General features: G+C 44.9%; 1 protein-coding gene across 6 annotated transcripts; it reads left to right on the forward strand.

Moving 5' to 3' along the window:
• The first annotated feature begins 12 nt into the window (after positions 1–12).
• On the forward strand, positions 13–10,006 carry pcyt2 (phosphate cytidylyltransferase 2, ethanolamine). 6 transcript variants are annotated; one of them, XM_079999026.1, is made up of 12 exons: positions 13–1,014; positions 3,757–3,845; positions 4,035–4,196; positions 4,324–4,481; positions 4,570–4,611; positions 4,875–5,013; positions 5,134–5,216; positions 5,512–5,589; positions 6,200–6,265; positions 6,657–6,722; positions 7,463–7,551; positions 7,920–10,006. In XM_079999026.1, exons 1-12 carry the CDS (start codon positions 893–895, stop codon positions 8,020–8,022), a joined length of 1,197 nt encoding a protein of 398 aa, XP_079855152.1. In that variant the 5' UTR covers positions 13–892; the 3' UTR covers positions 8,023–10,006. The 6 variants fall into 6 exon arrangements, with proteins under 6 accessions (XP_079855152.1, XP_079855153.1, XP_079855154.1 ...); XM_079999027.1 differs by having other exon boundaries at positions 4,324–4,475; XM_079999028.1 differs by having other exon boundaries at positions 4,324–4,430.
• The last annotated feature ends 672 nt before the right edge of the window (positions 10,007–10,678 follow it).

Consider the following 10,678-nt stretch of genomic DNA (forward strand, 5'->3'; position numbering starts at 1 on the left):
GGTGTTAAATATAAGTGATATTTTGTAACTGGTGACTTGAACCTGAGCGTTGGATGTATTTTATTTTATTTACATGTTATGACTAACTGACTGTATATTTCGTAGTCTATCCCAAATGGTTTACATGTTGCACACTTTTTTTTTTTTTTTAATCCACCTTTCTAAATGAGGTTTGCAGTAACTGTTTTGTTTGAGTTAGTAATATTTTATCTAAATATACTTGGGTTTACATAAATTATATCTATATATAATTTCCACAGCCACAATTTGCCATTTCACTACTTTAAAACTATCCTCAGGGTTCATGGATGTTTCCATGCAGTGTTATTGATAATGATTTACATTACATGCCATTGTTCCAATGTGAGCAAGTAACCATTGTTACTGAATCTAATGAGTGCTCAGTTATATAAAAAACGAATAATAGGTGGGGGCGGTCTTTTGCTGCAGATTCTTTCTGCGGCAGCATTTTGACTTCTCAAGTTTTTGGTAATCACTCCATATTTGTTTTTGGCGGGTCTACTGTTTTATCGAATTGCGATAGATGCTCCAATGTTTGTACTTTTTTCTTTTTGTTTATTTTATTGTATTTTTATTTTATTTTTTTTTTTCATTGAGACGTCTGTCACACCTCCACGTGACGTGTTACGCAACCTCGGCGTCACAGCGCGCGGAGTCTTCCGATCGGCGATGACGTCACACCCTGGAGCTGGAGGCGTCGGCTCCGCAGCGTCACGGTCGTTCTCCGCCGGAGAAGAGCCTTTTTCGCGTTGTTACCCCCCCCCCTCCCCCGCCGCCCTCTTGGGAAGTTGGAATTACAACCCGTTTTGAAATCGTCAACCGACTGCGCGTCTTTTGTTATTGTTGCTTTCACTGAACCAGCGGCTCGGGAATGATAAAGAACGGCCACTGCGCTGGAGGCGAGGAGGGACGGGAAGCCGGCGCCGAGCCGGGCGGTACGCTGTGCAGCCCGGAGAAGAGGAGGCGCACCGTGCGGGTGTGGTGTGACGGCTGGTAGGTTCCACACGAGCCATTCGCGCACTTAAAAACAAAACCAAACCAAAACGAACTCCTCGTTTGGTTGTACACCCCGTTGCCTGTTCCTGAAACGTTCCGGCCGGTGTCGGTGACTCGTCGGTGCCATAGAAAGTGGCGCTTAGCGATGCGCGACTCCCGAGCGATTCGTGCCGGGCGAACACACGTTTTTAAATGATTCATTACATTGTGTTTAGCAGACGCTTTCATCCAACGCGACTTGCAATCAACTTACAACGGGAGTCGCTCCGGTCTAGGGGTGAATAAAAGACTCGCAAACTGAAAATCACCGAAGAATAACTTGTAGTCAACGACGAACAACGGCCAGGGCGTCTGGTATAATCCATATTGAATGAGACTGCTATACGCTTTGCAGTCCCTCAAAATACATTTTGACTTTTTTTTGTTTTGTTTTGGTTTTTTTTCCTTCCCTGTTTGACACTGTCAAAATAAATACTTTTAAGATAATTAAGCCCAAAAAGCCTCCGGCGTCCACAGTTTGCCTTCCTCCGCCCACTCCTGTGAGAACGCTATTCACAACTCAACAGAGGCGACCGACTCCTCTGACCCTTGTTCGTTGTTCCCTGGGAGTCCTGCGTCGCTCAACCGGTGTTCGATTTTTTTTAAATTTATTTTATTTTATTTTAATTTGACGCGCGACCTTAACTCGACCCTCACGGCGACCCAATGAAATCGACTCCGAGACTCGGCTGATCGAGCGACTCGTTTTTCCGAGTGACTCGCTAAGAGCCGAATCTCAGAAAGAGTCGCGCCTCTCGTCACCGGCGGCGCTGTGCTAGCTCAGTTGCATTCGAGCGGTAAACAGTTGATCGCCTTGTTCCTTCGGCTTCGCCGTCGCCGCAGCTTGGTTTTTCGACCCGATTCTGTGCGATCTGAAAAGTGGCGCAGCGCGTCGGAGATTTCAAGGAGGGGGGGAAGTGCCCTTTCTTCCTTTCTGTTCACGTCATGTTCGAATTGCTAGCCGCGTCGCCCCAGCTGTCAGATGCGTGTAAGCTAGGCCATGTGTCACGTTGATCTTACCTGTGGGAGACACAGTAAGATGGTCAGCGGTTCATGTGTTAATCTTGGATATATTCTAGGTTCTCCCTCGGAGTAACACTTGCAAGGGGGGGGGGGGGGGGTGTGTGTGTGTGTGTGTGTGTGTGTGTGTGTGTGTGTCAGTCAAGCTGAACAACAAATAAACACTGATAAGAGCGTAAAGTGCTGTAGTTAGACCTTGTATACCAAGCAGCGCGTGTCACACATGTATGAAAACATACATGTTCTGATTATGGCTCTTCTGCGTATGTTTTGCATATATCTGATGTCTTCTATTTCCTTCTATCATTATATTCTTTATATCTCCTGATGATCATTTCCCCAGTATTTATCCTTCATATTTGCAGTCTTCGGAGCCCTCGTTTCATCCCACTTGCACCCCTGCTTGTGTGAGTGCATGTGACGCGTAATCATTTTAAAATCTTCGGTCTGAGTGGACAAGTGGGTTGAAGGTGAACAACGGGACCTCTCTGCCTCGGTCAGTTATTTGTTTGAACCCCAGCTGACGTGTGCGTCGTATTATTGTAACGGAAATTACCCTCTTCCCGGGTTTAAAAGAAGGAGCTTTACCCGACAGGCCAGGGTCCCGGGCTCACATGTCACTGTGAGATGTGACCACGTTGCTGACAGCCAGTGCACGGCCGGCGTATCGCACCGTTTATAAATAACTAACGTTGAGAACATGACGTTCGGCGAGATGTCGAAACGGAATGTTGTGGGCGCCTCTTCTCAGAATTAAGGGGGGTTGACGGGACATTTTCCTCACTCGCAGAGATATCCCGACGGCACCAGAGACGGTGCGAGGGCGGCGTCAACCCCGCCGACGAGAGGGGATGGAAAACAAACCGAGCTCTCTCAGTGAGCGGTCCGGTGAAAGTGCACGGTTGCCTCACACCCGAGAGGTCGCCCCCGCGAGGCTGCGGATGCAGCTGTAGCCGACAATTGCTCAGACCCTCGCGTAGAAACAACACCCAAAAGAACTTTAGGATTCACTGCTTGTGTTACCTCCCAGGCTGTATCAGGAAGGATGGGGGAAGTGCGTCGGTGAATTCGGAATAAATACTTGTGTTGTTGCCTACTGTCTATTGTCAGGTCAAAACCAAGTGCCAAACTGAGGAGACATCTTACTTCATACATAGAGAGGGGATAAAAATTGTCATTTATTTGCTATAAGATATGAATAAGAGCAAATTGTCCTGACGATGCTTCTCGCCTGGGCTTCAACAATGTTCAGTCATAACCAAAGCATAAACTCTCAATAAAGATGACGACAGTATGATTGCTTTATTACCTTCATTAATATCAGCAGGGCTCTGTAGCAGACCGTAATGGCTGAGTTGCTTCAGCGAAGGCTGTGGGAGAGAGTCACTATTGACTTGGTTCATAACTAGTGGAGGTTGCGTATGATTTTATTGAAGTTAGGAATGGAATTATTTTATATCTTATTAATAGGCCGAAACAAACTTATGGTCCATGTCAGACGACAAGTCACACAGTTCTTTACAGTGTTGAATCAGAAAATACTGAATTTTATACTAGTTTTAATGGACTCAAGTTTGGCGTAGATAATCCCAGAGTCTTGTGACTCCACCTGTATGAGCCCGAGGACAATGTTTTATCCCCCTCAGGACCATCTCATGACGTTGTCCTCTGCGTCCACAGCTACGACATGGTGCACTACGGCCACTCCAACCAGCTACGGCAGGCGAAGGAGATGGGGGACTACCTCATAGTCGGAGTGCATACAGATGGTAAGAAGGACAAATAAATACAGGCATGCACTAATTATGATACAGATTAATCTATATCACTAGATCTTTCGCAATTAACTTTGTTATTTACTCGCCGCAGGAGGTGCTTATAATAAACGCCACAGTTTTCCCGCTGCTTAAGTGGCTTGTATTTCTCATTGGCCCTCTGCAAATCTCTACCTCCTCCAGCTGAGATCTCCAAGCATAAGGGGCCTCCAGTCTTCACTCAGGCTGAGCGCTACAAGATGGTGAGGGCCATAAAGTGGGTGGATGAGATAGTGGAGGGAGCCCCCTACGTCACCACTCTGGAGACGCTGGACAAGTACAACTGTGACTTCTGCGTGCATGGAGGTAAATAGAGTCTGACCGGTGTGTGTGCGCCCCAAATTGTGTATACTCTGCATGAGGAAGTGAAAATCAGATATGATGAATGGACTTTTTGCATAGGGGTTATTTTTTTTGTGTATGTTTTTACTAGATGACATCACGCTTACAGTGGATGGAAAAGACACGTATGCGGAGGTGAAGCACGAGGGACGCTACAGGGAGTGCAAACGCACCCAGGGCGTCTCTACCACAGACCTGGTGGGACGCATGCTGCTCATGACCAAAGCCCACCACAGCAACATTGTTAGTGTGTGTGGTCCCTCCCTCTCTATTGTCAAGCATGGACACGTTTGTTTTCGATTTGGAGCTAATTTGTCGTTCTACAATTTTTGTTTAGGATAACCCCGACTACCAGCAGCACACAGACAACTTTGGAAAGGTGAATACCATCCTTTACTTATTTCTATTGGAACCATTTGGAAAACCTTTAGAAAATAATAAAGTCCACATCATTTCATGATATAATGCAATATAAAATATACTGTAAGTTAAAATAAAAAAAAACCTCTGCAAATGACCGCCTTTAATAATATGCACAAGGGGGCACTGTATACTGTATTTATTTTTTTGTTTGTTTGTGTTTGGAATCCGAAGCAAAATCATTTTTTACGCTGCCGGTGTGTGTATTTTGTCCTGCTCTAGGGTCCTAAAGGCCACAGTCCGTGGACAGGAGTGTCCCAGTTCCTTCAGACGTCCCAGAAGATCATCCAGTTTGCCTCCGGAAAGGAGCCGCAGCCCGGGGACACCATCATCTACGTGGCTGGAGCTTTTGACCTCTTCCGTATCCTTACCTCAAAAGGATCGTTTCGGCGAGGGTTGAGTTCCAAAGGGCCCGGAGCACGATCGGAAAGCCGTCAATTATTAATGTGAGTTTGTTGCCTTGACAACAGTTTCCTGTCAGACATTGGTCATGTCGATTTCCTGGAGACCGTCTACAAGCAAGCGGAGAGGCCCTACGTTATCGTTGGCCTGCACTTTGACCAGGTACACACCTCAGCAAAACATTTGGTTTGGTGAATGCCCGCTCCACTTCTGCCACTGGTGTTAAAGAGAAATACTGTGTAGACTACAGTATACTGCCAGAACTGATATTCATGCATATTTCAAATGTCTATCACCGAAGTGTCTTAGTCCGAACCTGCTGTTATGTGAAGCTTGTCATTTGAATAATTGTAAGCGAGCACCATTTTTCCACTTGTTGGTTATCACCCTGGACAACTGAATCCTTAAAAGCCAGAGATGTAAACATCTGACGTCTCACTGCTCCTTCCCTGTCCAGGAAGTGAATCGTTACAAAGGGAAGAACTACCCCATCATGAATGTCCACGAGAGAACCCTGAGCGTGCTGGCTTGCAGGGTGAGTGAGAGCCTACGTGTGCTGTTTAATGTTTAGCTGCGCCACCGCTGGCTGGGCGTGCCCCTCCTCGTCTCGTCTCGCGCTGAAGACGTGGGGGCCACGTTCACAAAATATTCAGCTCTCCAAATGACGTAACTGATTTTCCCCACCTGTTTGGTCATTCAAAGCAATGAGAGTTTAAAGCAAAGCAGCGCTCAACCAGCTCGCTGTGAGCTGGGCAGTGGCTCAGCGGGTCATACAGTAAGCGAAAGTTTGCCGGTTTGATCCCCGGCTCCTCCTGGTAGCGTGCCGATCTGTCCTTGAGCAAGACGCTTAACCCCCTAACTGCTTCCTGGGCGCCGCTATATGGCAGCCCACTGCTCCTAGATACGCCAGTTGCTAGGATGGTAAAACGAGAAATTGCAAATTTCCCCGTTGTGGGACTATTAAAGGTCTATAAAAAATAATAATAATAGGCATACTGAAATATCTTCACCTTAGGAGCGAACGTAGTACATTGGAAGCTGAACGTTTTCAAACGGTCTTCATGTTAGGCATTGAATCGATGAAGACATGGTTATTCATCATCATAAGCATTTTCTCTTGCTGCTGTCCTGTGTCTTTTCATCAGTATGTGTCAGAGGTGGTTATTGGCGCGCCCTATGCAGTGGGCAAAGACCTGTTGGACCATTTCAAGGTGAGTTGTCTCTTCCAAGCGGTCCCCCACAGTATGAGAACATTAGTACCGTATACCATCCAGTAGTAACCTTCATCTAAAGAAACAGATATCGTCGTATTGAGACCAAAATCAACGAAAATAAGTACACTTTTTAAAAATTTTTAGAGAATCAACACACCACTATTATATGCCATGCGATTTAGAGATGGATGACACATCTGCAGTTGTGTGTGTTTAGAGGAAAAGCAGTTTGTGTGACATCTGCACTGTCTGGCAGGACGGTGCTCTTTTAATGATAGACCTCGTTACCACACAATGAACACAGTCCAGTTGCACACACACACTGTAAGTCATGTCTCCGTACTGTATTACAGGTCTTCTAACTTGGTGTGTGTGTGTGTGTGTGTAGGTGGACCTGGTATGTCACGGCAAGACAGAGGTGTTTCCAGACAAGGACGGATCAGATCCATACGCTGTACGTAGTAAAATCTCTTCCTTATCCCCGGTTGTGACTAGAATTATATTTTTTGCAGGTCATACATATATTGCATCTTGAATCAAGATTCAAGAGGTTTATTTGTCACATACATATACTGTACATATGTTCATACATATATGCAGTGAAATGCCTTTGCAACCCACCCGGAGATTATGCACAATAAGTTCTAAACTGAACATAATAGCTAACCCAATTCCTACCTAGCTAACTAACTGAAACTCACTGATTCCTAAAACGTAATGCAGCTAGTGAATAAAATAATCTAAAATTAAATAAGACTCAAAAAGATAATACAAAGTGGGGGTACAAAATATAAGGGAATTGAGTTATGCATATGGGATAGGCTATTTGTATATACAGATATGTGCAGTAAAGTGGATGTGAATCCCCAGGGTGTGCATGTTTGTGGCCCTATGTGGATTATCTAACACGAGTCAAAACATTGAAACTGTTAGTTTAAAACTGTCAGTTACACATTAGCATTAATACTCAGATGCACGTCTCCAATGAAATACAAAATGATTCAAATGTTTGAAAACACAAATGTAAAAAAACAGCATCCATGCCAGGACGGGACGGTGAAAGGAGGGCGAGAACGGCAACTCATCGTTTCGGGTTCCCCCCGGGGACGATGTGTGCGACGTGAGTCCACCGACGTGTCGTTTTTGAGGTGACCAAACGGATAAAAGCGCTTTTTGTGTGTTTCCTGCCTCCAGGAGCCGAAGAAGAGGGGGGTGTTCCGCTCCCTGGACAGCAGCAACGACCTCACCACCGACGACATCGTCCAGAGAATCATCGAGAACCGGTCAGAAAGTCTTCCCGCTCCTCTGTTTAACCACCTTTCTCTGATCCATCTGGCTGTGTGTTTATAGACAAAATAACCCAATCACCACTTACGAGTGATCACGTTATCGACATTCCAAGTACATGCTTAAAATGACAATCCAATTGAGGTAAAAATACATAACGAGATTGAAGATTAGAAAAAAACGTTTGCGTTAACGGGAAGAATGCTCACCCCGATACCGATCCTCGCCATCGAGAACCTTACAAAGTGTTTGTGTGACGTTTGCCGTAGCTCCGGGATCTCCTTAAAAGGCTTCTGATTGGATCAGAAGTGCGCAGGTATCCCGCGTCTTTTTGCGCTTTAATTACCGTCCCTCCCGCTCTCAGGCTGCAGTTTGAGGCCCGGAACCAAAAGAAGGAGGCCAAGGAGATGGCGGTGATCGAGGCCATGAAGAGGAGGGAGGAGCAGACTGAGCAGGCAGCTCAGTAGCGCGGCCGCGGGGACCAACCCGACCGGTCCGAACCTGTTCCGGCCCGCCCCGAGTTCCGGTGCGTTGTGATCGAGAGCGGCCCGAGCGAGCTGGATGAGATCCGGGGACTCCCGACGTGGAGCCGCCTGGATGGGTATGGCCTCGTTGTGGCGGGACGGCACCGAGTCTCTTAAAGCAATAACCTTCTAGCGTCACCGGACATCTTCGCCCGTTCACTCGGACCAAACCCTCTCTAATCAGATCCAGCTACGCAGGATCCACATCGTGCAGGAGCCGGACAGCCATGGTCATCCAATTGGACCGGATTGGATCTTCGCTTTGCCGTCGAACGCTCAAGATACTATTGTTGTTTTATTTAGTCGGTTTTATTATGAGAACCTGTTTCTAATGTTCTGCCGCTAAAGAAAAGTACACTCACTGTCCCTCTGATTGCTATGTATTTAGTTTATGTAATTATCCATAACTTATTGACGAGATTTTTATGTCACGCATAGTTTGGCTTTTAGATCTTAAGTGACTGTGAATTTTAAAACCACTTTTATTATTAATTTTTACAGATCTTAAGTTTGTATTCAGCGATGTGAATGTAGTCCCAGTGTATGGAAGTAATCCATAGTCATTTTAATTTCTGGGGGGCGGGGGGAAGACACTGGCCTCATCTTCTCCACGATCAAACACACTTTACCTCCAGAGTAAAAGGGTACAATTGTATTGTTTTTATTTGGAATCAAGCCTAAATTTGCACCGAGTGTTTGTGGTTGTATGACAGCGGTTGTATGATAAAGAGAGAGCTATGTATGTACTGTATGTATTCTGTAAATAATGATAGTGCCTGATTCTAATCTAATGTAAGGGCTTTGCGTTTATCTACTAATGATTGAACTTATAGGCCATTTCCCTAACTTCTGGAGTGTCTGCAGGTGCCAGAAATGTGCACTGACAGGTTGTGAAAGAGAGCACATACAGAGGATTTAAAGATAGATTGGGGACCTAAATTTCAGTCACGCTCCTTCTCCAAGCTCCTCTCATGCAACTTTCAATAAATGTCACCGTGCATTCTGTTGAGTCGCTTGACCACATTTTTTTTTTTTTTTTTTTTTTTGCATTTTATTTCGGTGTGATTTTAATTGCAGAAATGTCACAAGCCCTTCATTGTAATTGAGAACAGTGATTCTCATCCTTTTTGATATGAGGTATTTTGTTCTCTTGGACCCCGATCTTAGATTTTTATTGCTAGAAATGATTCAGGCGAAACCTCCATACCTGTCTTTAATATAGTTCAGGCGATAACAGGGAATCCATGATCAAAAGAGTAATTATCGTACATTCTACGTGCTAAGGTCTTGTAAATCTAATTATGGTGACATTAAACTGGTATTCATCATTTTTGCTGGGGCCCGCATGAAGGACCCCTGGTGGTCCCCAGACCCAGGGTTGAGAACCACTAAGAATGTCACAGTTCTGTTATTAATACATTACATTGTTCTATTTAACATATAGAATACATACTCCCTTGCCTGGCTTTAGTTTCCCATGCAAAGTTCATTTTAGGATCTGCACTTTCAGCTTCAACTATATTGCATAATGCCATTATGTGTAGTATGCCATAACATGTATTTTGTTGGATGGGACCAGAGCCATCTGGGGAAAGTTGGATAAGAGCGGTTCTTTCTGAATAACTCCCCCATTCATATGGTCCCCAAATGAAACCGCTCTCATTAGACAGACAAAAAGGCCTTTAGTCCGTGACCCACTGGGTGGACTGCATCATGCTGCAGCACAGGTCTGGAATCTACATCTGCAAGTTTGTTGTCTGATGTTTGGCTCACGTCTGTTTAATATATGGTGGTATTGATATTATTATTATTATTATTATTGTTGTTGTAGTCAACAAAATTAAACAATGCCAGAGAAAATCAGCAGGGAACAAAAGCAGAAAAAATGTGATTGTGAAAACTCCATCCCAACATTACAATACTAACTGAATCGATTGCAAAATAAATAAAACATGTAATTAATAAGAAAATAAAAGCATTAGAGGAATGCAAGACATTTTTCTTCAGATGTTTTTTTTGTCGAAGGTCAGAGTTTATTGCTCTTTTAAAGACATCATTTATTAGCTTTGAGGAGGGAGTTAAATTGAATGACGAAATGGGGACGAGTGGGTTGAGAGTCTGAAAATTCTGGTTTATTGATTAAGAAATAGCCATATACAGCAAAGAGGTTGGCAGCGTATTCTAGTGGCTCATATATTTATGGCTGTGTTTTTTTAATAATAATTGTATGACGTCAGCGTGCAGCCTCAGGTGCGATTCCGTGGCGTCACTTCCCAGGGAAGTGTGCTCCAAAGCAGTGGGAGGAGGGGATTCCTCTTGGTGTTTTTTTTTAGAGTCGAGTGGTGAAAGGTTCGACTCCCCTTTTCAGATTCGGTTCTTGACTAGCCGCTCGGTGAAAAGGGTCGGCCCATGTTTCCGACACTTCGTTGGTTCGATTCAGTTGGTGTAACGCGCGGCGGTTCCGAGATGTGCATGGAATTGGGCGGAGGAATGAGAAGTGGGGATCTCATTACGGTTTAATCCCTACTCTCAGAATCATTGATCTTTGCGGATAAATGAGTTGCGAGAATAACCAGCTTCTGTCGAAATTCATGTTGGT

The sequence above is a fragment of the Zeus faber genome (genome assembly GCF_960531495.2).
Source record: "Zeus faber genome assembly, chromosome: 4".
In the NCBI taxonomy this organism is placed as follows: Eukaryota; Metazoa; Chordata; class Actinopteri; order Zeiformes; family Zeidae; genus Zeus; species Zeus faber.

Coding starts and splice junctions, on each gene's coding strand:
- pcyt2 (XM_079999026.1), top strand. CDS start 893: ATGATAAAGAACGGCCACTGCGCTGGAGGCGAGGAGGGACGGGAAGCC. Junction 5,590..6,199: donor TGAGCGTGCTGGCTTGCAGG/GTGAGTGAGAGC, acceptor TCTTTTCATCAG/TATGTGTCAGAGGTGGTTAT. Junction 6,266..6,656: donor ACCTGTTGGACCATTTCAAG/GTGAGTTGTCTC, acceptor GTGTGTGTGTAG/GTGGACCTGGTATGTCACGG.